At 41.7% G+C, this 14,590-nt stretch overlaps 1 protein-coding gene across 2 annotated transcripts in view; it reads right to left on the bottom strand.

Moving 5' to 3' along the window:
• The window catches only part of FAM149A (family with sequence similarity 149 member A), a 42,585-nt gene that overhangs the window by 4,706 nt on the left and 23,289 nt on the right, over positions 1-14,590 (bottom strand). Inside the window, exons 4-10 of one of the 2 annotated variants that reach the window (XM_013984057.2) lie at positions 12,679-12,821; positions 10,811-10,936; positions 8,765-8,935; positions 7,737-7,927; positions 6,500-6,654; positions 3,642-3,745; positions 3,001-3,210 (exon numbers count right to left, since the gene is read on the bottom strand). In XM_013984057.2, coding sequence (XP_013839511.2) covers positions 3,001-3,210; positions 3,642-3,745; positions 6,500-6,654; positions 7,737-7,927; positions 8,765-8,935; positions 10,811-10,936; positions 12,679-12,764 — 1,043 coding nt within the window. In that variant the 5' untranslated portion in view covers positions 12,765-12,821. The remainder of the gene's footprint in view (positions 1-3,000; positions 3,211-3,641; positions 3,746-6,499; positions 6,655-7,736; positions 7,928-8,764; positions 8,936-10,810; positions 10,937-12,678; positions 12,822-14,590) is intronic. The other variant, XM_013984058.2, reaches the window with a different exon arrangement.

Genomic DNA, 14,590 nt, shown 5'->3' with positions numbered 1-14,590 from the left:
TGTGGCTCTGGCATAGGCTGGCAGCTATAGCTCCAATTTGACCCCTAGCCTGGGAACCTCCATATGCTGCGGGTGCGGCCCTAGAAAAGACAAAAAGACAAGAAAAAATAAAATAAAAAACAAAACAGCAACAAAAAAACTGAGTGCTCAACCTCTGTACAAAACAGAAGTTATTGAAGGTTTAGCTCCTTACCTTAAGGAGACTAGTTACAGAGAATACAGCAAGTAATTAGATTACTGTGTAATGCAGTTGATGTCATATAGTGCTATGGTGTATGCTTCTGAATATAAGTATTGTAGAAGTTTAGGAAATGGAGCAATCAATGAAGGATATAATGAATTCTAAATGTGGAAGGCTAGCTGAGGAAAACCACAAAGCTTCATGTAAGGACATAAAAGGAAGAGGTATAGAAAACTAATATTGGAAATTGTCAGTTATTCCTACATAATATTCACCGTACATTATGATGGTAAAAATATAGAAAAAAATGAAAATTTCCAGTAATAGAGCAATACTTAATGAATTATCACATAATTATATTTTAGTCATTAAAAGCATGCTTTCAAAAATATCCAATAATATGGAAAACATGAATAATGTTAAGTGATAAAAATATATGGAAAAGTGCTACATTATACAGTAGTGAGATCATGCTAGTATTAAAAAACAATAATGGAAAGAAAAGAAGAAATATAATCACAGGCAAAATTGATGGTAAATTTAGCAAGAGTTATCATTTTTATATTTCTATTGTTTAGCAGACAGTTGATCTTTGGTTGCTACTTATATTTTTGGTATTGTCCTAATGGTCCACAGTGAACCTGCAGCACTCTGATAATTAGAAAAAATATGGTGCTTTAATAAAAAAAAAGACAGAGCATTAACAAAATCATATAAGTGTGGAGTTCCTGCTGTAGCTCAATGGAAATAAATCTGACTAGCATCCATGAGGACGCAGGTTCAATCCTTGGCCTCACTCAACGGATTAAGGATCTAGCGTTACCATGAGCTGTGGTGTAAGTCACAGATGTGGCTTGGATCTGGCATTGCTGTGGCTGTGGCACAGGCCAGCGGCTTATAGCTCCAATTGGACCCCTAGCCTGGGAACCTCCATATGCTGTGGGTGTGACATCTAAAAAAAAGACCAAAAAAAAAATATCATGTAAGTGCTGAGCTGGTATATTTGTGGGTCAGAGAAGAGATAATGCTGACCAGAATCAAGTTAAGTGATGAGAAGTAACAGAAAGAGACGCCATAATCAAAGACATGATCTGGCCTCCAAAGGGCAAATGCTGGTTCTTGGGACAAAAAAAAACACTTACTCTTTTTATGCATAAAACACAGTTATCAAAAATAGTACAAAAACTCTACAGTATACTTGTGGAATTAAAATTTCACAGGTGGGGTAGGAATTAGAAAAGATACTCTAAAAAGACTTCTTAGCATGGCGATAATTTTTTAAAATGTTGAAAGACACAGGTCTACAGCTTGGGGTGGGGGCAGCCAGGACAAGAAGTGAAAGTACATTGGAGGCATCTGAATTTACCTCAATAGAAAACAGAAAAGGCTTTGGACGGAAGCCTGACAGGTGGGCTAGGAGGAAGTGGAGAGAGCCAGGAATATGCTGTTGACACAGGCAGAGGGCGAAGGGGTCCCAGGGGGCCAAAGTGACACAGAGGAGGGAGTGAGGTCTTGAAAGAATTGAACAGAGCAGACTCAAACCTAGAAAGAGCACTTCTAATCGTGAGGAAATGCTAACTTAGTACACCTGCAAGGGGGGCCGTGGGATGCTTCTTGAAGGTGTCCAGTCATTGGTTAAGCACTGGCAGCTGCTTACACCCCCCACCCCTGCAGAGGATCCTACATACAGTCCCTGTAATAACCCCTCCTTTGCTGCAGGAAGCCTGGTGGCCGAGTGGCCTAGAAAGTGATCTCAAAGCTAGGTAGCACTGTAGGGGCATCCCAGCTCTGCCTCTCCCTCGTGGGATGATCTTTGGCCAGTTACTCAACTTCTTTCAGCCCCTGTTTCCTCATCTTAGATTTGGGATAATGTACCAGCTTAAAGGTTTGTGGTAACTCATAAATAAAAGAATGAATGCGATCCACTTAGCTGGTGCTGGAAACATGAAAGCAATCAGCAAACACCAGCAACTGTTAACCTAAGTATTGCCTGACACTGAGGGACTAAGAAAAGTGGAACGTTCCTATGTAATCCTACCATAAAGGAAGAAACAAATTCCTTTCCAATAAGGCAACAATTTGAGGTTGATCTCTATTGTCAAAAGCTTTTCTGAAATTCCCTACACAGAGTGGAACTTGTCCTTAGAGATCAACAAAAACAAATAGGTATATGTCCCTTTTATTTTTACAGCATTTTATGTACAGCAATTTTTTTACACCTCACAATGAAAGGATTCATTACATAATTTAAAAGCAGTAGTTAATTATTATTTTTACAGACTCTGCCATTGAAACCCATCCAAGATCACTTTGCCATCAGTTTTCTTTCACCTCTTCCCTGTACTGTGGGTTCATAGCCATTACTTTAGAGTCTGGTGTAAAGAGTCCAGCTAAGTAAATCCCATAAATTTGCAAATTCATGTTAAACATCCAAATGAATGAACTATTTAGAAAAGTGCCCCATATCAGATTTGATGGGAGGAGCAGCCATTGTGGCTCAGCGGTAACGAACCTGACTAGTATCGCTGAGGACTCAGGTTCGATCCCTGGCCCTGTTCAGTGGGTTAAGGACCCGGCATTGCCATGAACTGTGGTGTGGGTCAAAGATCCGGCTCAGATCCAGCGTTGCTGTGGCTGTGGTGTAAGTGGGCAGCTGCAGCTCCAGTTTGACCCCTAGCCTGGGAACTTCCATATGCCGCATTGCAGCCCTAAAAAGATTTGACAGGGGACACTTTGTTAGGAATAAAACATAAACCCCAACTGACAAGCATCTCTGTCCTCTGTGACCTTTGGTTTACCATAAGAGAAACAAGACTTACAGTTTTGTTCCCCTAAGAACTTCATCACTGTACACACTGGGGATTTTTATTCTCTGTGCATCTGAAGTAAGCGAAGGCAGCCTCCTGTGTGCCAGTGTTTTCTTTGCGGGCATCTGCAGTCCGCGAGCATCTGAGATCCGGGCCAGACGATGCTGGGCTGAGGAAAAAGCACTGGCCCCTACACCCAGAGCTTTGTCCTCCTGTTCATTCCTGGGGGAGGGAAATCAAGTTAATTACAAGGACTTACACATATGCCTGTTATTAGACTGTGTACAGCATGGCCTGGAACACAGAACAAATCCTATGTGTTGAATGAAAGATTAGTGTTTCTAGTTCAATTTTAGTTTCAATGAAGGATCATCAACGGGGAAAAAAGACCAATGTTTCTAATCTGTAATCAAACCCAGAAGATTAAGAACTCACAGCTACATTCCCTTTTTCTTATCTGCCCCAACCTAACAGGATTTGCTTTGTGGTGGATATCAGAATAGTGTGTTTTGACTCTTTCACACTGGCTGCATGTGCCTGGGCACGCCTGGAGCATGGATTAAATGCCAGTCTCATCATCTCATCCTCTGTGGTCTTCAGGGCTTATGTGTCCAGCACAGGGAAGAGACTGAGTCACTCAGTTTTATACTTACTGTGTTCTATCTGCAAAATAGGTAGGTCTCTGCTGAAGTGGTTTTGCTTGAATTGTCATCACCCCATTCAAGTCACTATAAAAATTGTTGGAAAAGCGATGAATCTGAGAAAAGTAAAAAGAGTAACAATTAGAAAGCATCCAGAACCATTACAATCACTGATGCCTATCAGGAACCCACAGGAAACAAAGGACACAAATTGGCCAATCGGAGGCACATTTAATAAAGGGACAATATTTGGTAAGGATGTGTGAAGAGATATTTGGTAAGGACGTGTGTAAGGAATGACTGGATTCCCCAAGGCTTGCTAACAGTACCACATGTAGGCTTGGAGTGGCAAGAAGTGAAGGAAAGTTTTCTGAAATCTGGAAAGGGTAGCTGCTGGAGAAATGCCACTACCCCACTGTGAGCCGGCATGGTAGCCAGGCAGAAACAAGCCTGGCCTCATTCTCTTTCATGCGTTGAGCTCCCAAAGACTGCAGGGCAAGGACCTATCTATTTTGCAGATAGAACACAGTAAGTATAAAAATTAATGACTCTGTCCAGTTGCTGTGTGTCAGCCTGCAGCAGTGTGAAGAGGATGGACAGAGGGTCTGGACTAGCAAGGAAAAGGTGCCCCAGCTCCCAAATGGCTGGCTTGCCTTGGACCTGACCTTCACAGCTCACCCAGTGAGCTTCCCAGACCAGCACGAGAGCCTGGGAAAAACCCAGGACCAGAATCTGAAAGGCTTGCATTTGAATCCCATTCTCAAGGCCTCCTGGTTGGTCATCTTGGAAAGCTTACTCTGGGAGTTTTAATTTCCTAATCTTAATTTTTTTTTTTTTTTTTTTGGACACTCGACAACATATGGAGTTCCTGGGCCAGGGATTAGGGATCAGATCTGAGCTGCAGTTGTGACTTATGCCGAAGCTGCAGCAACGCTGGATACTTAACCTACTGTGCCAGACCAGGGATTGAACCTGTGTCCCAGTGCTCCCAAGATGCTGCCAATTCTGTTGTGCCACAGCAGGAACTCCTACTTTCCTAATCTTTACATTGGGGATAATGATTCCTACTTCATAGAGTTATTAGGAGAATTAAATACAATAGCCTTGGTGAAAGCATGAAGGAAGGGCTAAATAATGATTGATTTCCTATTCCACCCCATAATATGATCAACTAGGATTTAAAATAATTTTTAGATTCAGGCAAAGAGGATTTCTGAAACTAGAATTCTAGTTCAGTTTGTGAAAAATGTGGCAACTTTAATCACATTTTCCTTACATTGAAAATACGTAAAATAAATGTTAGGGAAATAAATTAAGACCTATTGTGATTACCACTAAAATGTTTTGACTATTTCAAAGTAAACACTACTAGTATTTTATTTTTACTTTTAATTCTGTTGCTCATTCACTTTCTTTTAACATTTATCCAAATGAAAACAACAAAATAGCTATAAAAAGCACTTAAAAAAATCATAAAAAAGGAGTTCCTGTCGTGGGTCTGCAGAAATGAATGTGACTAGCATCCATGAGGATGCAGGTTCGATTCCTGGCCTTGATCAGTAGGTTAAGGATCTGGCGTTGCAGTGAGCTGTGGTGTAGGTTGCAGATGCAACTTGGATCCCATCTTGCTGTGGCTATGGTGTAGGCCAGCAGCTGTAGCTCTAATTCGACCCCTAGCCTGGGAACCTCCATATGCCACAGTGTGGCCCTAAAAATACAAAAACAAAAACAAAAACATAAAAAACTATAAAAACTCCAAAATATCTGTACAAATGTCCATATTTCTCAAGTGTATTAATATTGCGTGATAGTTAACTGTTCATTTTTTATGCAGTTCCTACTTCATATTTTAATATGCAAAAGAGGAAATACTGTTGAACCTGTCGGAGCTGTTTAAAAAGACCAAAAAAATAAAATAAACTGGTAGCAATTCCAGGAAGCTTCTTTTGAACAGAGAGTAAATCCTATCAGCTATTTCTTTTTTGTTGTTGTTGTTGTTGTTGTTGTGCTATTTCTTGGGCCACTCCCGCAGCATATGGAGGTTCCCAGGCTAGGGGTTGACTCGGTGCTGTAGCCTCCAGCCTACGCCAGAGCCACAGCAACGCGGGATCCGAGCCGTGTCTGCAACCTACACCACAGCTCACCACAATGCCGGATCGTTAACCCACTGAGCAAGGGCAGGGACCGAACCCTCAACCTCATGGTTCCTAGTCGGATTCGTTAACCACTGCGCCACGATGGGAACTCCCTATCAGCTATTTCTGTTTTAAGCCACTGCTCCCTGACCACGTGCCCTGTTGCTCCTATGGTGGATGCATATTGCTGCACTCCAGTCATAATAAATCACTGTCTTCCTGAACCTCCTACAATTCTTTTTTTTTTTTTTTTTTTTTTTGCATATCACTCACAGAAAACATTGCATTTGACTTGTATCATACTTTTCACTTTACCAGGTCAGGGATGATGCTTTGTTCATCTACACAGCTCCTTAAAACATCAAATACAGCTCACTTAGTACAAACTCAAAATGGTAAAGGAATCCAAAGCACACTCATTAATTGAGTCCTTCAACACTTGGGTTGGACAGGACCCAACACTTGGGTTGGACAGGAGAACATCTGTAACTTTCAAACTGGCTACAAACATTAGGGGAAAACATTTTTTTTTTTTCTCTTCAAAACTATGGGAGCAGCTCTACAGCTCCAAGTGGGTGGAACGTCTCAAATCTGTGTGTCCCTACTTTACCAAAGAATATGGCTATTCTCTTAAACTCCATGAAATATTTATTTTTAAATTTTAGTCTTTTTGGCCAACAGAGGCCAGAGATAAAAAGATTGAAGGAGAGAGACAGAGAAAGGAAAAGCAGCTACCTGAAGAGGATTAAGATGAGAAGCCAGGGATACACTTCGAGTTTGAGAATTTCTGGACGGGGGGACACTTGACACATCAGTATTAACATGGGATAGGAATACAGGTGGAGATTTATTCCCAGCTGCTTTCAATTTTTCTTTCGGTTTTTGTCCTTCTGTGCCAAGAGAAAAATCAGTATCATTAAGAATTGTGTTACCTAACATACGTACCTAAAATCCACCATTCAGAGCAAGTATTTGTTCTCGAGTCAAATACCATTCAGAGGATTTGTCACCAGTCAGCTGTGGCCACTGACTTTGGCTATAGACAGGAGAGACCACCGGAAAGCAACTGGCTGATGTGATACTTTTCCAAAAGCATCTAATGAAATGCCTATCATTTCAATGGGACGTAGAAAAATGGATTATACACTGAGGCAAGAAAGATTCTTGGTATTTTATAACGTCCCAACCCCTTTGATTGGAAAAATAAATATTTAATTAACAGGATTATTACCCTATTATACAAGCTGGTTAACTCCAGTCATCAGTGCCCACCGTTGACATGTCTATAATTTGTTTCTGCTCAGTTTCAAGTAGTTTAGAGAACACTGTACATAGCTAAATGAAGTAATTAAAAAATTAGCTTTGTTTAGATTGTATTTTATAAATAACATCATCTATAATTAAAAACCACATCCAGTTACTAGAGATTGACTAGGTAATATTTTTAACCACAAAGCTAGCTGACTTTTAGCTTCTTTCTTGTATATTTGTTTGTTTTTTTCAGGAGTGCCTCTCCCATTTTTATAGCTCAAAAAAAAAAAAGTACTATTTGAAGTGATTAAAGATCACTTTGTGAAGAAAGGCAGAAAATCTACTTCCCTTCTCACCCCAGTCACGTCCTAGATTTGGCCAAGCTGGTGGGGCAGGAAGCTGAGGAACGGGGTTTTTTGTGGTTTTGATTTTTTCTTTTTATGGCTGCACTTATGGCATATGGAAGTTCCCAGGCTAGGGGTCAAATCAGAGCTGCAGCTGCCAGCCTACGCCACAGCCACTGCAACACCAAATCTGAGCTGCATCTGTGACCTATGCCACGGCTTGCAGCAACACCGGATCCTTAAGCCACTGAGCGAGGCCAGGGATGGAAAATGAATCATTAGGGATTATGTCGGGTTCTTACCCGGCTGAGCCACAATGGGAACTCCTATTTTTTCTTTTTTTCTTTTCATTGGGCCAAATTCTACAAATTAAGTACCTGCGAGTGTAATTTCCCAGTGTTTTCTAATCAGCGTTTCCAGTATTTTTACCACATCTGTCCAGACGTGATCAAACACTTCTGCAGCCACTGCATCTCTGATACAGTCATGCGGGGACACAGGAGGAAGTCCGTGTTTACGCCACGTGCTGTGATGGTGAGCTGATCTTTTTTCAAGACAGTCCTCGTCACTAAGGACAAAACCCATTCTCATTACCAAAGTGACAATAGTTAAAGTTAAAATAATGCTACCTATCTATCCAACACGCATGCATATATGTACATTATACATATATAAATAAACTTAACATTCTTTTTTAAATAGCATATTCTTTTTTAATGGACCAACTTTCAATCAGGAGGTAATTTTTTTTTTTTTTTTTTTTTGCTTTTTAGGGCTGCACTTGCAGCATATCGAAGTCCCAGGCTAGAGGTCAAATTGGAGCTGCGGCTGCCCATCTACACCACAGCCACAGCAACGCTGGATCCTTAAACCACTGAGCGAAGCCAGTGATTGAACCCGCAGCTTCACGAATACACTCAGGTTCATTACCACTGAGCCACAATAGGAACTCCCAGGAGGCAAGTTTTTACCATGCTATACCTATAGCTTTTGTCTGAGAACCAAAGATGCATTTAGTGAAGAGAATAGACCTTCCCCTTCGCCCTCCTAGGCAGCCAGGTATGACACCTGGAGGCCCTGGGGGAACAAAAGCAACTAGCAGCCTTGTCCACTTTTGACAACGTGCTGAACACCATCATTCTTGTGCCACATTTGTCAGTAAGAAAGGGAAACACAGCTCTAGCATATCCATGTCTTGCCAGGAAAACTGTCTAAAAACAAAGTCTAAAAACTTTGGGGCGGAGGCGGGGAGACAACTTTGGGGAGCACATTATTCTCAAAAGAATGAAAAATCTTTTGGACGAGTGAAAATTACACACAGCACTAAATGAAGATATAATCAAAATGCATGCCCAATAGATAAATTTTGCTGTACTAAATCAAAGTGAAATAAAATTCTATTTACTCTTCTTTTCTGTCAAAAGCGAAATACTCTTCAATCTTTCCATCCATGCCATAAACCTCTTCTTCCAGGGAAGGACATGCTGGCAGGTCGGCAACTCCTGTGCCTTCAGGCCCTGGCGGGGCAGGGGCTGGGAGCGATGCCAAGACTATTTGAGAGCCAGAGATGCACAACCTACGGAGAAAGTGAGATTCTCCATGAGGGCTTGTAGAATGTCAACCATACAAAGTGACATGATCATGGTGGATCATTAAATTATCCATAAAGTCACAGAATCCAAAATTAAAAAATAAAAAAAAATCACTCAATATTGCATTCGGCAAAAGCCATACACTTTGGAGCAACACTTTTTCCCCCCTTTTTTGGGCCACACCCGCAGCATATGAAAGTTCCGAGGCTAGGGGTCCAAGCAGAGCTGTAGCTGCTGGCCTACACCACAGCTTGCAGCAATATCAGATCCTTAACCTACTGAGTGAGGTCAGGGTTTGAACCCACATCCTCATGGATACTAGTCAGGTTCTCAACTTGGCAAGCCAAAATGGGAACTCCCCAGAGCAACATTTTTAAGACAAGCATCATTAAAAATTTTAAGGGCTTCTTCAAAGCCTGCATCTTTGCCATAAGGAAGGGCTATCATGGTTTAGTCCTGAATATGTGTGAATGGCAGAGAAGGTACGAACTGAAGTTTGGCACTTGCCATCAGCCTCTACATAGAGTAAAATCTGAGGCCACTACAGCTACCAACCCACAGCATCCCCTGAAGGGAACTCAGGGTGGAGATCAGGAGTGAGGCCCTCTGGGCTCTGGGGAAACTGGAAGAACAGGCCTTCAGATTGTCAGTTATTTTTAGGAGAAGACTTTATGCGCCCAATTCTTACATCTCCTCAAATCCTTCATGGCGATGTCTGCTCCTTGTGACTGGTAGTAACCTTCAGGAGATCAACAAACTTTTGTAAAATGTGTGTGTTCTGCATACACCCCCCACCCACCTTTGTCATATCCTGATATTCCCCCCTTTCCTCCTTGGGTTGTATTTCAGCCCAAGCTGAATACCACCCAAATATTCCTGATCATCTGTGAATGCAGTCACCTCCAAGGGAGAGAGCCAGTGAGTCCTATTAGCCGGGGAAAACTCAGGATGCTGGCCCTGATAGCGGAAGTGCATATCAAAGCAATGAATTCAGTGAGCCCAGGCCTCTTTTGTTCCTGCTCCCTGCCCTTTGTTGCAAAAACTCCTATATATCCTAGCTCCCCCTTCACAGCCTCAGAGCAGTTTCCCAGGGCTCCCAGAGATGCTCTCTCCTGGGCTTAAGTCCTAATTTTGCCCCAGATAAAACTTAACTCTCAACTTTCAGATTGTGTGTTTTTTTGAGTTGACAAAGGGTTTACCAAAATCTGTTAGTGAACAAAAGGAAACCGAATAGAGCTTTATTTCTTCTGCTACTGCCCTGGGGTTTAGGATCCATCACAGTGAGGCAGTTCTGATTGTGCATCTAGCCTGCCTTTCAGAGTCTTTGAAACATTAGTTTAAAAGTTAACTCCTTGGGAGTTCCCCTCATGGCTCAGAGGTTCCATGACTAGCTTCCATAAGAACGCAGGTTCGATCCCTGGCCTTGCTCACTGGGTTAAGGATCCGGCGTTACCATGAGTGAGCTGTGGTATAGGCCGCGGATGCGGCTCAGATCCTGTGTTGCCGTGGCTGTGGCATAAGCCAGCAGCTACAGCTCTGATTAGACCCCTAGCCTGGGAACCTCTATATGCCGAAGGTGCGGCCCTAAAAAGCAAAAGAAAAAAAAAATTAACTCCCTGATGTTTGTAACACACACACACACACACACACACACACACACACACACACGCACACACACACCATCATCAGCAAAGAATCAGAAGCATCTTGGGTTAAAAAAAAATGCGCTGTACCTGCCCCTCACAGAAATCTAAACTTTCAAACTGATGAAGCCAAAGCTCACGGCTGAAATTCACAGGAAAAAGGACAATTAAAATGCAATTTAAAATACATTTCAAAAGCAACTTCTAGCAACATACTCTCTGACATTGCTCTTGTGTGTGCAGGCATCAGAGAAAGGTCTCTGGACAGCAGAAGCAGGTCCGCTGCCCTGGAAATGCTGGACCCCTTCATCAGTGGGCAGGATGAGCTGTCTTCCTAATACTCTGCAAGTGAAAAAAAAAAAAAAAAAAAAAAAAGGAAACCAGTATTTCTGATGGGAAAGGGAAAGATGTTTTACAATTTTAGAAGTTGGGTAAAGCAGTATTTTGAAGGAGTATGTATGAAGCAATAAGGTAGATATAGGGACATGAGCAATGTAACGGGGTTACAGGACAATCACAGGCTTCAAGGGAGCAGGACAAGCTGTTCCTGCCCATGAAGAAACTTGAGGCAAAGTTTTCAGGCTCCCAAAACTATTGATTTTATCTGTTTGATTTTGTATGCAAGGCAGAGCAAAAGTTTCCTTGTTGGACTAATGAGTGGTTGAGAGATAACAGAATTGGATGCAGACAATGGTTAATGCTGGGTGCACAGAAGCTATACCCTTTCTATAAATGTTAATTGATATCTACAAAATGACAAAAAAGATATATATTCTTGGCTTCTGGTCCTTGCCATCTTTTCTTTCTTTCCAGCCTCCCCTCCACTTTTATCTTAACTACTTAAGACAGCAGTGACAGAAGCAGGTCTGAGCTCCTGCATTTCAGGCAAGGCCACCATGAAGCCTAGAAAAGTCTGCATCCTTCATTAATATCTAGTTGACCCAAAGGCAGGGGCTTCCAATGGACTGAAGAGGGAAAATAAAACACCTACTTAGTCGCGATCTTTTAGGAGTTACCTAGATGAGGTCACCAAGAGATCAATATCTGTATGAGTGTTCTAATTTATAGAGGAACTTCAGACAACTGACATGGATTTTTTTTCCTCTAAGGAGGTCTGGCTGAGTAATTGGAAGACTAGGCTTTTCCCTTTATCCCCAATCTATTGCCTTTATCTTGGATATAAAAAATAGATGAATTTTCCTCTACATAAGGACTCTTTTTTTTAATTTTTATTTTTCCATTATAGTTGATTTACAGTGTTCTGTGAACTTCTACTGTACAGCAAAGTGATACACCTATACATTCCTTCTCTCACATTATCCTCCATCAATCTCCATCATGTGACCAGATATAGTTCCCTGTGCTATACAGCAGGGTCTCATTGCTTATTCACTCCAAATGCAACCATTTGTAGGAATTTATTTATTTATTTATTTATTTATTTATTTTTGCCACATCTTAGGAAGTTCCTGGGCCACGGATCCAATCCATGCCACAACTGCAACCTATGCCACAACTGCAGCAATGCTGGGTCCTTTAATCCACTGCACCTCACTGGGCCGGCATGGAACCAAGCCTTAGCAGCTACCAGAGCCTCCAAAGAGACAACTCGGGATCCTTAACGTGCTGCACCACAGCAGGAACTTCCATAAGGACTCTTGAGATGGTACAAATCATCTGTCCAATCACTCAGCAAATATTCCCTCTGTTCCTCCGCTCACCCCACCCCATGCACCACATTCGGTGGTGAGGACACAGATGTACAGACGTGGTGCTCACAGACTAGTTAGTAAGTGTGAAGGTGAAGGAACTCCCCTGTTCTTCCATTCTTGCATTTGCGATGCATGCACACATTTTTGAGGATGAGCTAGATTTGTTTCTCACAAATGAAAATGCACTTGAATATTGGAATGTCTTCAAACATCATTTCAAAGGATGTGATTTCTCAGTAAAGGACATGTGTCCAGGATACATATTTTGATGATGCAAATGCTTTCATTCAAAATATGCCAATTTATTAAACAGGTTGAGAGTGAGCAGTTCCCAAATCCATTCTGGAGAATTACTATGAACAATCTCCTTACCTCAGATGGAGGGACCTTCTTGCCCACTCACTGCATTCAGCTAGTAGATTCTGGGTCTGAGGGCTTACTTTCCCTTCAAATAGCATTTCCTCAACCTCCCAGAATAACTGCTGTACTTTTTGTGCATTAGCTTTGTCAAATTCCTAAAATAGAAATGCAATTTAGTTACAAGACTAAAAGTTGTAACTACAGGCTTCAGAATCAATGATCCTTACAAGTTTTTATAGAAGGGAGTATTACATGATAAAACCCAGATACACTGGTGCTCCAATTTTTACACTTCTGAAAAACTACATCCCACTCTGAGATTCCAATTCAACTGTTAAATAGATAATTTCTACCACAGGAGTTCTGAGGCTTATTCGAGGGTTTATATAAACACAGTTATAGGTATAGATATACATATTGACACAAATATTGATGGCGATATACACACACATACCTATATAACCAAGCACACACGTGCATACACATATTTACACATATAATTGTGATACAGTTTGGTGTGACACTCCTAAGCATCTCTGCATGTGACAAGCTATTTTTTTCTGATGATGATGACACTGACAAGGAAAATTATTTCATTGAAAGGGCCTTGACCTTTTTAAAAATAGCTTTTATTTATTTATTTATTTTTGCTTTTTCAGGGCTGCACCCTTGACATATGGAAGTTCCCAGGCTAAGGGCAGAATTCAGAGCTGCAGCTGCTTGCCTACGCCACAGCCATCTGAGACCTACACCACAGCTCACTGGCAATGCTGGATCCCCCACCACTGAGCAAGGCTGGGGATGGAACCCATATCCTCGTGGATACTAGTAGGATTCGTTTCCACTGCGCCACAGCTGGAACTCCCCGTTCCTTTTTTAAGTCAAGGAAACAGAAAAGCAAAACAAAACAAACCACCTTAGGTATCCTAAGAGATGTGGTTATTAGGGTGAGGCCAGAATATTAATTTTTTTTAATCTGGATTTAAGAGGTTCTTGGCTGCAGTGAATTGTGAGAAAACCTTTTAGACTTTCTTCATATTCTCAATGACCTAGAAGTAAAAGACCGATAGCCCCGGAAGGCAATGCCAAAAACATAAACATGACTACAACTGGAAGAACCAACATTGGAGAGGTGGGCTTGCCCTGGGCAAGAGCCCTGGCCAGTTTTCTCCCAGGGGCTGTGTGGCCCCGAAATCTAACCCCCAACTCAGTGCAACCAACTATGTATTCAGCCTGTATTCATACATGATCCCAAATGATCAATTCAGGTTGATTTTCACAGAATGCCATTCAATATTTTCTCTTTTACTTCTTCCCTCAAATTGATAATAAATAAGATCCATCACAGGGAAGTTGAATTGCTTCTTTTAAAATGAAAATGAGAAAACTCAAAATAATATTTGCCACCTAAGAAGGGAGTAGGTGGGTGGGTCGTAGAAGAGGACTTGTCTTCGTATTTCTATCTTTCGAATTTTGTTGCAAATATTTTGCAAATCTTACCTATCAAAAAGTAAGTAAAAGTTTTTAAATTCAAAGTGAAATTTACCTTGTAGGGGGCTGGAGTAATTTAAATTCTATAAATGGAAGTCATAAGACCCTCTCCGGATAATCACTCAAAAATTGGTACTAGAGGCATCCCAGAATGCGGACAGTGTTAAAAAAATGGTCCTCAGCCTTCTTCCTATCCACGCACTTAGGACCTAAGAGTGTTGAGTGGGGGTGGCAGGAAGTGGGCTTGAAAAGGGCCAGAGTGATTCAGGGCTTGACTCGCTTTTAGTCTCCTAAAACCCCTTGCCCCCGCCCCCACGCCCCTCTCCCTCCAGCCCTTTGGAGAATAGCTGCTAACAACCATCCAGGGAGCAGACGCATGTGTGCCCTGATGGGGAGAGAGCTGCTTTTAAAGAAAGCAGAGAAGGAGTTCCAG

The sequence above is a fragment of the Sus scrofa genome, chromosome 15, assembly GCF_000003025.6.
Source record: "Sus scrofa isolate TJ Tabasco breed Duroc chromosome 15, Sscrofa11.1, whole genome shotgun sequence".
NCBI lineage: Eukaryota > Metazoa > Chordata > Mammalia > Artiodactyla > Suidae > Sus > Sus scrofa.
Note: the sequence above shows the minus strand (reverse complement) of the source record. Positions and strands in the feature narration are given on the sequence as shown.